Source organism: Anolis sagrei, chromosome 1 (genome assembly GCF_037176765.1).
Source record: "Anolis sagrei isolate rAnoSag1 chromosome 1, rAnoSag1.mat, whole genome shotgun sequence".
NCBI classification, from domain to species: Eukaryota; Metazoa; Chordata; class Lepidosauria; order Squamata; family Dactyloidae; genus Anolis; species Anolis sagrei.
The window spans coordinates 240,874,869-240,891,771 of NC_090021.1; the positions used below are offsets into that span (position 1 = coordinate 240,874,869).

Here is a 16,903-nt window from a genome sequence, read left to right on the forward strand (position 1 = left end):
CTTTGCAGAGCTTCATGAAGTCCAGCAACTCTTTCCAATATTGATCAGCAATATCTCTAGAACACATGTGTCAAACACAAGGCCCGCAGGCTGAATGCAACCTGTCACATCATCTTATGTGGCCCACGAGCCTTTCAACATAGTTACATTTATACAGTCTTAAAATTACAAACGGCCCTTTGAAACCAACCACAGGCTGATGAGGCTTGCAATGGAAATGGGATTGACACTCCTGCTCCAGAAGCTCACAAACAGGGCAGTGCTGGTGTTGGTCCTCACTATTTGTTTTTCATGATTCTCTTGCTTCTTCTACACATGGACATGACAATGACTGACTCTGGTTTATAGTTAGGTCATTCCTCTAATTTAATTTTTATAGGGATGAATGCTTCCTCCCATCTATTTCTATTTCTATCTAGCTGTTCTCTTCACTCTGTTGCCCACAGTTGTGAGATCAGGAGCTCTTTTATAGTTGCCCCCACATATAAGGAATGTCCTCCTCCTGAATTCTTTGTATTCATTTACATATCAAGCAACTTCCTGTACATATCAAGCAACTTTGACAGGTGTTTCAATTTTAATTTGTTGTTTTTATTGTTGGCTTTCAACCAGCTGAATATTTTATATAAATATTTGCCATATCATTGATTTAGTTGTTTTTCTGTTGTTAATTTTGTGGTTTTTATTATTGTAAACCATAAGTATGGAAATCTGATTAACAATCAAATAAAGCTAAACTTAATAACCTTCATTACATCAAAAGCAGACTGGAGATTTGTGGCTAGGATAGTTTCCACTCACTGAGAATAGTAGTTTGAAAATTATTACAAGAATCCTTAATAAATGGCCTTTGGTTTCCCAAGAGAAAACTATATTATTTCTTTTTTAAAGTTTTTATTAGTTTGTTGAAATAGCATATGCTAAGATCTCAGCATATGCTATCAAGAACAAGAAAACATTTTACATTTTATAAAAGAAATTCCATTCCAAGTTATGCTGGAAGTCCTACGAATTACTAGAGATAACGTTTTTCTCAGTTTTGTGTAGGGCAACAGCAGATGCAGCAGCTTTGAGTCCCCCCAGGGGTGAGAAAGGTGGTATATAAATACTGTAAATAAATAAATACAACAATATGTGAATCATAAAATATGTACATGCTTAACTCATGAATGTGGAGAGCTGATTGTAATACAATTTAAAAGAGTTTGCATTGTGTATGCACAATCAGAACCCAGTGACCCATGTAGACTCATGCAGGCCCGTAGCCAGGATTTTGTTTCGGGGGGGGGGGGGGGCAGAATTTTTTTCAGGGGGGTTTCGGGGGGGGGGCTGAGTTTCAGGGGGGCTGAGTCTGAGTGAAAGAGGGTCTACCCTAGCAAACCTTTTGTATCATTACCCTAATACTCCCATGCATATGGGATATATTGAGTATGGTGATCAGATCATGATATGAATAAATATAACAGTTTAAATAATGCAACAGTAAGGCCTTTTCATGAACCACCATGAGAATTGGGGGGGGGGGGGCTGAAGCCCCTCAAGCCCCCCCCCCCCCCCCCCCCCCCGGCTACATGCCTGGACTCATGTATAGGTCAACTTCATATATAAGTCAAAGCAAGGTTTTGGGGAGCAAAACTATGGTTTCTGATGAGCCAATGATAAGTTGAGAGTCATTCCATAGAGAAGCAAAAGTACCAATGCCACCCCTAGGGAACAGCCCCACCAGGCCAGTGCCTTCATTTTCCCGCCAGACATTCAAGATCCTAGACACAGCACTACGATGGAGAGAGTAGAGGGGATCCGTACTTCTTTTAGGTTCTCCTGGGATGGATTATGCTTTCACCTTTTGCCACTCTACTCTAGAGAAGGACATGGTTCCTTTTTTATATAAAAGTCAAGTACCGTACTCACATTGCCTAAAAATGTATCCATGAGTATATAGGGTAATTGGACTCCCATGCCAGTGTTAACACCCCACTGATATTTTTGTCAATGTTGTTCTAGTCTTTTGCTTTTTTGGGAACATTCTGGTTGTGACCCCTGATCAAGATTAAAATCTCATCTCATTTTCACTTTCAGGCAAAACTGAGAAAACATATCCAGAATCCAAGTGCTTCGGAATTGGTGCACTTCCTCTTTGGGCCGCTGGAATTGGTACAGTCCTCCTAATCATGCTCTCTGTCTTCTGCCTCCTGCACTTACACCATAATCTCCAATAGCCAGAGTCACTTGATTATGGATACACTTTGTATTCAGGTTCCATTTATAAATCTCTTACAAATTAAACATGCTTTGAATATATATCATGTGTTTAAATGTGTTTTCAAAGAAATAGCCTAATAGTCTGTTGTAGCAAAAGGAGGAAGAGGAAAAAAAATGAATCTTTATTGTTTTTGTGTGCCTTCAGGTCATTCCTGACTTAAGGTGATCCTATCACAACAGTTAATTGGCAGAATTTAGTTTTACCATTGTCTTCCTCTGCAGAATCTTCAAGATTAAATCGAGGTGCATCCACACTATAGAATTAATGTAGTTTAACTCTATTTTAGTTGCCATAGCTCAATGTTATGAAATCCTAGGATTTATAGTTTGTTGAGACACCAGCACTCTTTGGCAGAGAAGGCTAAAGACCTTGTAAAGCTACATCATTCATGATCCCATAGCATTAAGCCGTGACAGATAAAGTGGTTCCAAACTGCATTAATTCTATAGTGTAGATGTACCCACAGTCTTTTTTTCTCTTTATGCTTATACATTTTTATATATTTAATTTGTCCAGTTGTCCTTTGATTAGTTTCAAAGAAGTGCCCTCCCTCATTCTAGTTTCTTGTTCTGTTTGAATGTGAGCGGGCACTGAGTTGATTTATACAATCCTAAATGAACAATCCCTTTTGGGCAGATATCTTGAAATATACTTTGAAATTATCTTTACATAATTTCCCCTGTTTTAATGCAGATTGTCAATAGCTGTGGTGGTCCTGACCTTGCAAGGTCTGTTGTCAGCCCACTTCTCTCTAAAGATACCGCAGATTTCCTGAAAGGACATCTAACCCCGAAGGAGATGGCGCTATGGGAGTCCTTTGGAGAGACCTGGACAAGGTCGCGGTAAGTTGAAGCACATCCAGAAAGCAACCCAAGAAAGAATTTGGAGATTAGTCAAGGGATGTCAAGCCATTTGACAGGACACTTACAGTGAAGCAATAACAAGCATTCACCATCATCATCTCATCTTTTCACTAAGACTGGAAATTAGGCCAGCTTACACAGTAAAAAGATTACAATGAAAAACATATAGAAAGTCAACAATATGCCCAAAATGGACATTGAAACCAAATTAAACTATGAATAGTATTAAAACATATAGACTGAGCACATATTTAAAAGTTAAACAATACAATTTAAAGACAATAGAACACTTATTTTCCTTTTATGTTCTAGAAGCCAAGTCCTCGTCTGCTAATGGAAACAAGCAACTAGGAGCCAGTTCTAACCTCCCTAGAGAGGGAGTTGCAATATCTAGGGTCAGCTACTTAGAAAGTCCTCTGTCATACCTGGCATTAATGTGTCTAATTTGTTTAGAAAATGGAGCAGAGCACTTCAGTGTGTAATAACATTGAAATAAAACATCACAACATTATTATAAAAGCAGGTTGCCCATCCACCTTTACACAATCCACAGCCACAATCCCCTCTCCAATGTATATGCTTGTTAAATTTTCCAAAGAGAATACTGAAGGCAGACAACAGTGTGAGACTAGGCATAACTCCCTGGATCAATATTATGCATACACACCTCTCTTGCCTCTATTCAAGAGACTGAAAAATTAGAAAAACCTGCAGAACTTGTTTACTGAAGCCAAAATGTAGCAAAGGAGGTGAGAAGGAGAGACACTTTTCTCTAGTCTGAACTTTTAAAGTGTCAGCTATAGACTAGATTACAAAAATATGATGTGTAGTCAGTGTTTCATATAAAATAGCTTCTTTGTGATTTGTCTCCAAAGAGCTGAGTGGCCAAGAGACGCCAACATCCCAAACTATATTCCAAAATTCCGAAATGGCTGGGAGCCGCCCCTGGAAATCTTCCGCGGAGCCCCTTGGGAAATAGATATTGGCCATTTGCAGGAAGAGGTGAGTTTCCATCTTAATCCCTCCACACTTCTCCTAAAGTTATTCAAATTGTGAACTAAACACTCTACAAACATATTGTTGAAGGCTTTCATGGCCAGAATCACAGGATTGTTGTAAGTTTTTCAGGCTGTATGGCCATGTTCCAGAAGCATTCTCTCCTGACATTTCACCTGTCCATGAAACATCAGGAGAGAATGCTTCTGGAGAATGGCCATACAGCCCAAAAAACTCTACAAATATCCAAGTAGCAACATTGGGGGACCAAAATTGATTTTTAAAACCTGCAGTTTCTGTGTTCATCCGCTTCAAGCAAACAGCACCTGGTTCAACTGAGAAGCAAACACTTTTTCTTATGCCCCTTCCACACAGCTGAATAAAATCTCAAATTTTCTGCTTTGAAATGGAATATATGGCAGTATGGACTCAAATAATTCAGTTCAAAGCAGATATTGTGGGGTCTTCTGCCTTGATATTCTGGGTTATATGGCTGTGTTGAAGGGCCTTTAGTCAGAATTGCACATGTTACTGGCAAGTTGAGACATATGTAGGTGAAAAAGTCATTTTGGTTTTGTCTTAACTCTATTATCTGCACCAGAATTGAAACATTGCTTGGTCTTTGTGCTATCTTGACTACGACACTTGTGGCCATTATTCCCCACTGGCAATAACTCCCTCCTATGTGTTCTTCTTGGTCCTAACTTAGGCCCCATCTACACTGCCATATATCCAGATTATCTGCTTTGAACTGGATTATATGGCAGTGTAGACTCATATAATCCACTTCAAAGCAGATAATGTGGGTTATGTGTTTTGATAATCCAGATTATATTTGGAAGTGTAGAAAGGGCCACAGCGCCTGGTACATGTATAGGCTCATATTACTGTATTTTTACTGTGAGGTTCAATTGCTCCCTTTCTTGTGAGAGAAATGCTCCTTTGTTTCTTCAAAAAAAGAGGCACCAGTTTTCCTTCCATAATTCATTTCCATGATTTCAAATGACACTTAGGTATAGTTGTATATAATGAATCTCTATTGAAACCAACGTTCTTTCTCTGTTTTATCTTTAAAGCTATCATCGTCTCCTAACGGCTATTCCAGCCGTAGCATAAAGACAGCCCAGACATCTGATCAAATGCACGCTGTTGATGCCTTCACACAGCTTGTTTCTCAACATGTAAACAGGTAATTTCTAGTGCGCTGAACTTCTGCCTCCTCAATCTCACTGAACACTGCCCCCGAGTTCACTGATGGGCAGATGAATTAGGAAGAATGATTGATTGATTGATATTATTTACTTCATTTTTATCCCACATTTCTCCCAATATAGGGATTCAATATCTTAGTGGTATTATTTATTTATTTACTTACTTCATTTGTATACCGCCATTCTCAGCCCTAAGGCGACTCATAGCGGTTTACAACAAGCAAAAACAAGGCAAACAATCAAGGCAAAAATTCAATGCGGCATCAACAAGGTACTTAAAAACAGTTAACACAGAAGCAAATTAAACAATTTAACAGTAATTCAGTGGCGTCTCATAACTAGAATCATGATCCAAACCCGTCAGTCGTAGTTCCATTTCCTGAAATTCATTGCACTGCTTATTCAAATGCCTGTTAAAATAACCAGGTTTTCACTTTCCTCCGGAATACCATCAATGAGGGGGCCAATCTGATGTCTGCGGGAAGGGCGTTCCACAGCCGAGGGGCCACCACCGAGAAGGGTTAGGCCAGTAACTGGGAAGAGGTGTCTCTGACTCCTTCCACACTGCCCCTATATCCCAGGATCTGATCCCGGATTACCTTCTTATTCCAGATATCTGGCAGTGAAGACGCATATAATCCATTTTAAAGCAGCTAATCTGGAATCAGATCCTGGGATATAGAGCAGTGTAGAAGGGGCCTCTGTCTGCACTACTCTGGGCTGGTGTCAGTGGGGAGTGTAGAGTAGCACAGGGGCCAGTACGACTCTGGCATGGCTATTTCTGGCCACTAATGTCCTTGCCAGCCCAGAACAGCACACCTGATGGTTTGGAAAGTCAATACTTTCCCTTTCTGGGGGTGGGCAGAGGCAGCAGAGAAGCCCCTGTGGTCAGCCACTGGCCACAGAGGAGAAGTGTTGCCACCTGCACTTTCCAGGAACTTGTGATGGTTCCTCTGTGATTCTTGCTGCTGAGACAGTGTCGTGTGAGGAAAGACAACAAAAAGAGGCAAAGGTGCTGCATGAGATCCCAGAGGGCTACCAGGTACTGCTTTTCCTCTTTCCACCCAAACCCTTCACCCCAGAGGTAAAAGCCAAGTTATGGAGGCTTTGCCCAGTGCCTCATAGACCTGGAGCCAATCTTCTGCAGGTTGTTTAGCCCAAGAAAAGGAGGAGGGAGAAGAGGAGTCTTAACTATATTTGGAGGCCTACAGGTTCCCCAGTGCTACTATGAACTGTATTATGAACTTCTTTATGGAACAGATGAAGATAGAAATTCTCTTCAATATTTCCTGTTTCCTGGCCTCAGATGTTCTTTCCAGTGACTCATTCTGTTACTAGCATGTTTCAAACTATTTAAACATCACTCACCAATCTGCTGTTTCTAAGCCACTTTTTTAGGGAACAAATGTTGGTAAATCTTTATGTATATCCTACTCATCTCCCTTACAGGACCCAAAGCAACTTACAACATATTAAAATCATGTAAACAACAATTTAAATAATCAGTAATAAGCATAAAACTTCACAAAATAAGCAATTTAAATCTCTGGCTTGTTAGAGAGCCTTCCCATCTTAATTCCAAATCCAAGTCCATAACAACTTCTTGTAGTTGATGTTGTGTGTCTACAAGTCTTTATGGCATGCAGCAACCCCAAAGGGAACCTATTATCAGGTTTACTTAGATTTAATCAGAGGGGATTTGCCATCGCCCTTCTCTGAGGCTGAAAGAATGTGGCTTGCCCAAGGCCACCCAGTGGGCTTCTATGGATGAGTAGGAATTTGAACCATGGTCTCCAGAGTCAGAGTCCAACACTCAAACCATTATAGAAGGCTTACTTTCTCTGCAACAGTGGTTCTCAACCTGTGGTCCCCAAATGTTTTGGCCTTCAACTCCCAGAAATCCTAACAGCTAGTAAACTGGGATTTCTGGGAGTTGTAGGCCAAAACACCTGGGGACCCACAAGTTGAGAACCACTGCTCTACAACCTCATATTTTGTTCAACCATGGGGTTTTATAGAGGTTCAATAACCGAAAACACCATACATGGTTCCAATGTGCAAAAATGATAGCAGTACATGACAGGAGCTCTCTTGGCTAGCCCAGATCTTGATGAATAGTGCATAATCAACTGCCAATAATTTTATAAATTATAAACAGAAGAGTGGGGGAAGAAGCACACTCAAATGGTCATTTTTTGCTTCTAAAGCATTCCACAATTGCCGGTTTAACAAGAACCTACTCAAATCAACCTCTCTTTCACCTCTAGGAAATACAGGGTGTTTCAAAAAGATGGAGGTGATTTCAAATTGGTATATCTCTTATCATGAACTGCTCATAAATCAAACTCTTACCACTTGAAAGGGTGGAGAATTTCAAAGGATTGCCATTAGATTCTTCTCCCAGCTCACAAACAGATCCTAACCTCAGTCATTTGCAAGATGGCCAGCCACACATTTTCCATTTGCTGACGTATTTTTTAGATTTGTTTCTGGCTCAAAATGGTCAGTAAAACTCAATTGCTTGATAGCTCATTATTTTTATTTATTTACTTACTTCATTTATATACCACTTTTCTCACCCCTGGGGGGACTCAAAGTAGTTTCCAACATATTCACGACAAAATTCAATGCCTTACAAAACATTAAACAGTTTGTAACTTTTTGTGTAATGGCAACAAGTTGCTGTTGTGAAATATACTGTTTTGAAATTGGTTTGATCATTTTGAAACACCCTGTAGACATCTGATTGTGATATCTAGGCAGTTTTGGGGGTGGTACAGTCCACTGCAGCTTTGCAGTGTCAAAAGTTTGTACCGACACCCACTCCAGTTCCTCACCTCCTACATCAAGTACAAGAAGTGTTATGTGCATCATTTATACTGAGAATGTTTATTGCATGTTTGGATGAACTTTGTGATGCAACTGTACACATTCACTCTGCATGTGGTAGCCTCTTTCTCTGTATTCCCCCTTCCTGGATTGAGAAAGCTGATCTCAAAAAACTACAGTGTACAAACACTATAAACTCTAAGTACAGGAGACAGGGTGGCATGTGAGGTGTGATTAAGAAATGAAAGACCAGCTTGGGAGAAAGAAAAGTAATAATGTATTATAAGAACTACTTTAAAGGATAAGTTAGTGGCTTTAGATGCTTTGCTAAGGGCTGAGAAAGGCAATATACAAATATAGTAAGTAAATAAAAAAAATAAGTTATGTGCCAGGAAGAGGTGGTGGGAGAAGAGTTCGTTATTGTTATCTGCCACTGAATAGGCTCTGACTCATGGCGACCCAATACAGTTGAGATTTCCAAGAGTATCACATCCCTTATAGTAGGACAGGACAGTGAGAAAACAGCTGGGCAATATTAAGTATTGGACTCCCTGTAGACTTCCTTCATTTTATGTTAAAACGTGCTATTTCCACTTTCAGTATTATGAATCACTTATCAATACCCATATAGCCCGAAAAAACTCACAAGAACTTATCAATACTTTACAGAAAGAGAGATCAGTACAACTAAATATGGTTGATTTCCATCCCATGATATAATGGTTGTGTGATGGACTATGTTGAACTACAAATATGGAGCCTAGAGTTCAATAACCTGCTTGGCAATGGAAACCACATACTCTCAGCTCCAGAAAACCCTATGATACGGTTGCCATAAGTCAGAAACAACACAACAGCAAGAGCAATACCACTCTGATTGGGGAGGAGGCAGGGGGAGAGACATCAATTTAAGTAGCCACACATTTATGTAAGTCTTAATTTTCAAAAGGAACCAAAATTCCTTTCTTATATTCTATCTTGATTATAGCTGCAAAGAAGAGTTCTTGTATAATGCTGCTTTGCACAAACGAAGATGCTTTAAAATGGTACCTAAACTGAACCTAACTAGAAAATGCATGTGATTGCAGTATGGTTCTGTAGATTAGACTGCTTTTAGTAAGTAGAAGAGGCTGGTTCTAATCCCTTCATGTCTGTCTTTCAGAAATTTGGAGGCACAGGGTATGACCCCAACAAAGAGATATGCCAAAATTCAGTATGATTTCACCGCTCGAAATGCCACTGAACTTTCTGTGCTGAAGGATGAAATTCTGGAGGTAATATAGTAAAACCAGGTTTCTTCCACCTCACAAATAATCGTAATAAAGGTTTAATCACCTTTGCTATATACCTGTCATTCTGTCTTCCATGACAGTGGGGCTGTACTGAGTTGGAGAAACTCTTCCAGACAGAGGGATTCAAATCAGTTGCAGAGATTTTAAGAGGCTGGGAAACTCGAAAAGCTCTTTAAAGGTCCCAAGGCTTGAGGTTCCACATTCATGTGGTATACAAAACCTCTCATTCTTCAGAGCTTTCAAGAGAAATAAATTTTGATGGCTGAAAGCGAGAAGGAGCTGAGGAACCCTATAACCAAGGTGAAAGAAGAAAGTGCAAAAACTGGGCTGCAGTTAAACATAAAAAACCAAGATGATGGCAACCAGACTGATTGAGAACTGGCAAATAAAGAGAGGCAATGACAGACTTTGTATTTCTATGAGCAAAGATTACTGCAGATGCAGACTGCAGTCAGGAAATCAGAAAACATTTACTTCTTGGGAGGAGAGCAATGTCCAATATCAATAAAATAGTGAAGAGTAGAGACATCACACTGGCAACGAAGATCCGCATAGTTAAGCAATGGTATTCCCCATAGTCACCTACGGATGTGAGTGCTGAACCATAAGGAAGGCTGAGCAAAGGAAGATAGATGCTTTTGAACTGTGGTGTTGGAGGAAAATTCTGAGAGTGGCTTGGACCGTGAGAAGATCAAACCAGTCCATACTCCAGGAAACAATGCCCAGCTGCTCACTGGAGGGAAGGCTATTAGAGGCAAAGATGAAATATTTTGGCCACAACATGAGAAGATAGGAAAGCTTAGAGAGGACAATGATGTTGGGGAAAAGGGGAGGAAAAAGGAAGGGGGCGACCAAGGACAAGATGGATGAATGGTATCCTTGAAGTAACTGGCTTGACCTTGAAGGAGCTGGGAGTGGCCACGGCCAACAGGGAGCTCTGGCATGGACTGGTCCATGAGGTCACAAACAAATAAACAACAAAGTTGGAATCTGCTTGCAGCATCCCTGTTATAATACTGCTTAGCATTGTAGATGTTGCTTATATGGTTCTCACTCATGTTCCTCATTAACAAAAGCTTCCTGTAAGCCGCTGTAGCAGAAATATTGTATGATAAAATAATGTTCAGGAACAAGAAGCGTGGTGTGCTAGATAGCAAGAAATATTGTCAACCCTACTCTTCCTTCATTGCAAATACAAAACATCCACACATTCCTGCTGCGCCCCCCCCCCCCCATTTTCAAACTTATCAAGAATTGTTTTTTCTTGGTTGACTATTATTATTTTTATGTTCCCAGGTATTGGAAGATAACAAACAGTGGTGGAAGTTGCGAAATCGAAGTGGGCAGGCTGGATACGTTCCATATAATATCTTGGATTTGGTGAAGCTGGAGGATTATGGAATGATTGAACAGGTCAGAATAAGCTATCAATGAATTGCATGTGGAACTTCAGGAGTTTTTTAAACCAAGTCTCATATAAATAATTAGTATAGTGGTGTTTTCATTAAAGCAACTAATCCGTCTTTATTGTAAACATGTAAGGAGGTAGATGTGATGCACACATTGCACGGGTTTACACAGTTTTTCCAGTCCACGGCGTGCCTTACCAAGGAAGGCTCCTCCCTGATCATCTGCTGGCAGTCAAAGATGTTTCTGTTGGCTTGTTTTGGAAACTGACTGATTCCCAAGAACAAGGCTTCTAAATGGATTGGTGCTGTTCTTCAAAACTGTTATTAATTGATATCCATTTAAAACTTTTTAAATTAAGTGGTGTTTTTTAAATTATAACTTATAATCCCTGTGACCTTACACTGAATTATGTTGTGGCTTTATGCTGTCAAAAATGCTGTTACACCAGCTGTTTCATTCGTGCAACAGTGGTGTTGTATTCGGGACTGGCCAAGCGCTATGTTAATAGTAGGAGTGGTTGTGTTGCCTTGCAGATTGCACAAATGCAACCCAAATATGGAATGATGCATGCAACTGGTTACACTACAGCAGGCATCCTCAAACTGCAGCCCTCCAGCTGTTTGGGCCTTCAACTCCCAGAATTCCAGACAATTGAACAAGGTTGTTAGGGATTCTGGGAGCTGGAGGTCCAAACAGCTGGAGGGCTGAAGTTTGAGGATGCCTGCACTACAGCGTATTTTTTTATATTTATTTATCGTGTCAGGGCAACCAGTCAATTATATTACATTTCTAACAGAATAAAGCAAACAAACAGACAAAATACAAAATTACTACAGCATTATCCTTGTGCAACCCATCACCAGAGTATGAGCACATGTGAACACAAATACACTGTTCTCCCCCACTCTTCCCATACCTATACATTTCTTCCTTTCCACATCTCAGTGTGTAGTTATGGAGAGATTAAAACCTCCTTTCCCTTCCTGCTGAGACCTAGGGATTGCTGCAAGGGGAAAGTTAGGATGAAAGAGAGATGGAGAGACTTCATATATTGTACAAAAATTACTTGGATAATTCTGCTCTGTTATCTCTTCATTCCAGCAGTAATGACTGGAAGGTGGTGTTTATCTGATTTTCTCCTCCTGACAGAGTAAAGGAAAAAGTACTTATATGTTTTTGCTCATTTTCAGAAATACAGAGGAGACTTGAGTCCAAGGGGAACGGGACCTTCCAGCCCTTCACATAAATTACCTGCAAGCTATGCTGGGGATAAATGGGGAAGTGAAATGCTCGCCCGTAATTCTCCTGATGCCAAAGAACGTAAGTAGAAAAATGTGATTTGCTCTGACTGTTTTCTGCTATAACTTTGGGTTTTTCACAGCACCTTTCTCTTCTAGATACTGGTCTTTTAGGTTGATATTTCAGCCAAAAAGTTATTTCAGAAATATATTATCTGTTGGTTCCAACAAACAGGTATGGGATTTAAAAACAAAAACAAAACAAACAAAAGAAATGTATGACATAGAAAGGACTATTTTAAATGTTAAATATGTAAATGGGGACTTGTTCCTTTCCAAATTGTCAAAGGGGAGCAAATATTTCATCTGTATCACGAGCTTCATAATGAACATGTCCATTCCTTAGACCTTAAATCAGGTGCAAACAAAGTCCAACTCTCCTGAAAATGTTGGACCACAAATTCTAGGATTCTTTATTGTTAGTTATGCTAGATAGAGGAGATGGGAGTTGAAGTACTACAGTATCTAGACGGTTGCGCTTTGCCCACTCTGGTGGCAGGGTGGCTGTTTCAGTTATTCTGTGGGAACCATAGTAGAGAATAGCTCTTTCCCCATCCCTTATTTTCCACATGTTTTTAGCACCAAAAGGTTGAGGCACCATCTTATGTGAGCAATCTGCCACTGTCTCATAAGCAGGCAAAGTGGTTGAATCACCAGCAGGAGCTCATGTGCCTTAGTAATGCAATTTGGTAATGGGTCTGGAGGAAAGAGCTGCATCCAAAATAGATTTGAAGTCAAGACATCAGAAGAGGAGCACTTAATCCTTTCTCCATGCTGTTGTTCTGCTTCCAGTTACTTTTCCTAGGAATATTTTTTTCTCCTCATTAGATTCAGAATGTGAATGTATCCATTTTCAATTGGTTTAACCCAGGGGTTTGCAAACTTTTTATGCTGAGGGCTGGTTCACATTTGAAAAAAAAATGAACAAATTCCTATGCACATTGCACGTATCTTATTTGCAGTGCAAAAAAAAAAAAAACCCATGAAAGATCTGTACAATATTTAAAACAAAGAACAATATTAACCAACATAAACTTACCAGTATTTCAATGGGAATGGTGGGCCTGCTTTTGTCTAATCAGATAGTAAAGTTAATTAGGATTGTTGTTGTTGTGTGCCTTCAACCCCAAGTCTAAAGCTTAGGCTGGGAGCCAGGTGAATGACCTTAAAGGGCTGCATCCGGCTCACAGACTTTCATTTGGAGACTCCTGATTTAGACAATTGGGGGGGGGGGGGATTTAGAGCAAAAATGCTGTTAATGGAAAGAAGCAGGGGATGGTCAAAACATATTATCTCTTCTTCATTCCCTGAATGTGAGCAAGTCACTTATCTTGTTTGTATATCCCATTTTTTTGTTTCTGCTTTGCTTTGAGAAACTGCAGCTGAGTTAAAGTACATCACAATTATAGATGTACCTATTAACAGGTGTAGGTTTGAGTGATTTCAGTGGGTCTTGCTCCCAATGAAATATGTGCAAGATTGTAGCACCAGTCAACTGACCAGTTGGGGGCTAATTTTAAGCTAAATTTGAAATGGCACTGAAGAGCAGTCTCTTAGGCAGGCCTATCCAGTAGGCCTGGGTAACAACGCAAAAATTTGTTTCTAAAATCGATTTGTATTTGGGGGGGTTTTTTGTTTCGATATTTAAAATAATTACAAAATTTTCCTTTTAAAAAGTTCGATATTTACGAAATTTTGTAAATGGTAAAAATTTAACGAATCGATTTCCGAAACAATTACGAATCGATTCGTTAATGGCGGACGCGACCGCGAAATACGCTAAAAAACCTCCAAAAACTTCTGAAGCTTCCCTCTCCCTCTGTTCTTGACTGTTGGTGTGATATTATAATTTTTTTTCACTAATTAAACCATAAAACTGGCCCAGACATGCAGAAAAAATAACGAAACGACCTCAAACCAATAATGAAACGAATACAATAACAAAATACGAAGCATTTACAAAACGTGTTTAAAAATTCGGTTTTTTTAATGATTGCTCCAGAATGGTTCGTTATCGTTTTGTAATTGGAAAAATTAACGAATTATTAACGAATTACGAATTAACGAAACGAAACCGCCCAGGCCTACTATCCAGGTTATTTTAAAATTACAAATTTTGAACTCTGTTTTTAATATGCATTGGCTTTATATGCTCCTTTAACTGTGTTATGTGTTAACCATCTGTTATAGTTCTTCAACTTGATCCATAGGAAGAGGAGGGAAAGAAATTAGTATTATTGGCCACAATACCGCATTGCCTTTATGTATATGCATAAGCACTGCAATCATGATGGTTATGCAGTGAATTCAGACTTGATCCTCCCATTTTCCACATAGTGGGCAGCAGCAGCAATCTCTCTTATTGCTTGGAATACAGCTCTGCCATTTCTGCTTCCTTCAGGATATATTTTGTAATTCCCCTTTGCACTGGTCATTGCTCTCACAAGAGCAGCAAGAATAGTAACTAGTTGCTTCCTGAGCCACATAGGAACAGCTCTCCATTGATTTCAGTGGTAATTGCCCAATAAGTACTAACTAGCCCCAAACTAGGGATTATATAGGGACCATGAATACAAAACACATGTATGTAACACCAAGTTACACTTTCCTAACTGCCATGCAAGATTCTGGTCCTTACTATGCTGTGAAGTAGTATAGGTGAGCATTAAGATCACATTCATTTTTACATTATTTATTATAATAAAAGGATAATTAATATTTCAAAATATTATCCACACTCTAAACAATGAGTGACATATTTGTTTATTAAATAATATGCTATTGTGCTTCCTTCAATATCTCATGGTCTCAAATTTCTGTTTTGTTTTTAGAACTGATACATCACATGGACGAAGTCAATGATGAGCTGTTGAAAAAGATTTCCAATATCAAAGTCCAGGCCCCACCAAGAAATTTTAAAGTTGAGAAGGCTCAGCATGTTCATGCGCCCTTGACTTTTGAGTCCAATGCAGAGGAGGTCAAAGCTTGGCTGGAAGCAAATTCTTTCAGCAAAGGGTGAGTTTCCATGAATCACTTACAGCTCTCCCCACCATTCTCTTTCTTCACGGGTCTCTTTGGGACAGGTAGAAACTTGGGATAGCAAAAGAGAAAATTTTCTTAACAAATAGCTCATTTGTGTAATCAGAGCCTGGATATGCTTGTGGCAACACTAACTAGTTGACATTAAAGCAATCCAATACATACATCCTAAGATATGTGTGTGTTAATCTGTTGATTCCATTATGTTGCAAATTGAATATGTCACGAAACAATCAGAAACACACACAGTTAAACACTCTATGTGGGAGATGAAGGGTCTCCTGAATGAATGTATTTCACATCAGAGATCAAAACTCTCATTTTGGACTACAACTTCCAAAAGCCTATTGGGGATTGGGGATGTTGTAAAAGTAGCTTTTTCCCAAGTTCTTAATCATATGTTCTACAAACTAAATAGAAATGAAAACAATACTTTTCTTAAATTCCTCACCTCTCCCAGAAAGTACTTGGAAGTTGTCTAGGAATCCTTCCCAGTCAAATAGGTCATGAAGTGACAGACATGACCTACCAGCATTGTAAATTTTGGATCCACTTAGCAATTATTGTCCTTTGACAAAGTAAGCTGTTGGGGGCCCCTCCCTTTCTAGCCACCTTTCTTTCCTCTCTAAAATAGTAAGAATTTAAATATTGTGTCTTACTTAACCTTTTTCCAGGACTGTGGCTCATCTTGGTATACTGACGGGGGCACAGCTTTTTTCTCTGAATAAAGAAGAATTGAAAAAAGTATGCGGAGAAGAGGGTGCCAGAGTGTATAGTAAAATAACAGTTCAGAAGTCTCTCCTAGAGGTAAGCACTTTCATTGTTTCCAGAGCAAAAAGAGTTATGGGTTCCTAAGATAGAAGACACATTAAAACTCCATCTAAACTTTGAAATCGGTAGTCAGATTGTAACACCTGTTATATTCGTTGGAGAGAGATCCTAAAAACATTTCTAGGAATCTGGGTAGCACAAACTATGGAATGCCTGATTTAATTTAATTTAACTATGCTAGCTTGCTACAGGCAGGATTAACAGAATGAGCAAAAATAGAAATTTGGTGAGGGAAGGATATCAGTAATTAAGATCAGTGTTCTGCCACACATCTGAAAGTAAGGAACACCAGGCTTAAATATTCTTATTTAATAATATTAAACTTTATTTGTATTCCGCCCTATCTCCCCAAGGGTACTCAGCGGGGGTTTCCAACATATAAGGCAAAACATTCCATTGCCCCAAAGAAAAAATTACAGATTAATTAAAACAGAGTATCATTTAGTTCCAACTAGACAAGTCATCAAATCAACCAAATTTACTTATGTGTTGACTAACTCTTCAACAATTTGTTAAATGGGCCAATGTAGTTGGGACAAACCAATAGGATGCTAGTCAATGATTGCAAAACAACAAAAACTGATTGATTTTTTTAAAAGAAAAAACAAGAATTTAAATATTTTCACTGCTTTTAGACAGGATGTCATTACATAAAATGCTATTATGATGCAACTGTGTGGCATAATTTTAAATTTTGGATGGTACAAAGACATTCACACAAATGACTGTCAACATACCATCAGCATGCTTTTACATACTTTCTGTTATGGTAGCAAACATCTGGCGTTATACTATTAAAATTAGTCTAACAAAACCACAAATAAAGGACAGATCTAGAGTTTTTAAAAATTACTTTTATATTGAACATTTG

The 16,903-nt window shown here is 39.1% G+C and overlaps 1 protein-coding gene across 2 annotated transcripts in view; it reads left to right on the forward strand.

The window, feature by feature from the left end:
- EPS8L2 (EPS8 signaling adaptor L2) overlaps positions 1–16,903 on the forward strand; it is a 123,548-nt gene that overhangs the window by 101,112 nt on the left and 5,533 nt on the right. For both annotated transcript variants that reach the window (XM_060769340.2, XM_060769351.2), the window contains exons 12-20: positions 2,080–2,154; positions 2,957–3,105; positions 4,002–4,128; positions 5,199–5,311; positions 9,325–9,436; positions 10,751–10,867; positions 12,055–12,184; positions 14,994–15,177; positions 15,876–16,008. In XM_060769340.2, coding sequence (XP_060625323.1) covers positions 2,080–2,154; positions 2,957–3,105; positions 4,002–4,128; positions 5,199–5,311; positions 9,325–9,436; positions 10,751–10,867; positions 12,055–12,184; positions 14,994–15,177; positions 15,876–16,008 — 1,140 coding nt within the window. The remainder of the gene's footprint in view (positions 1–2,079; positions 2,155–2,956; positions 3,106–4,001; positions 4,129–5,198; positions 5,312–9,324; positions 9,437–10,750; positions 10,868–12,054; positions 12,185–14,993; positions 15,178–15,875; positions 16,009–16,903) is intronic.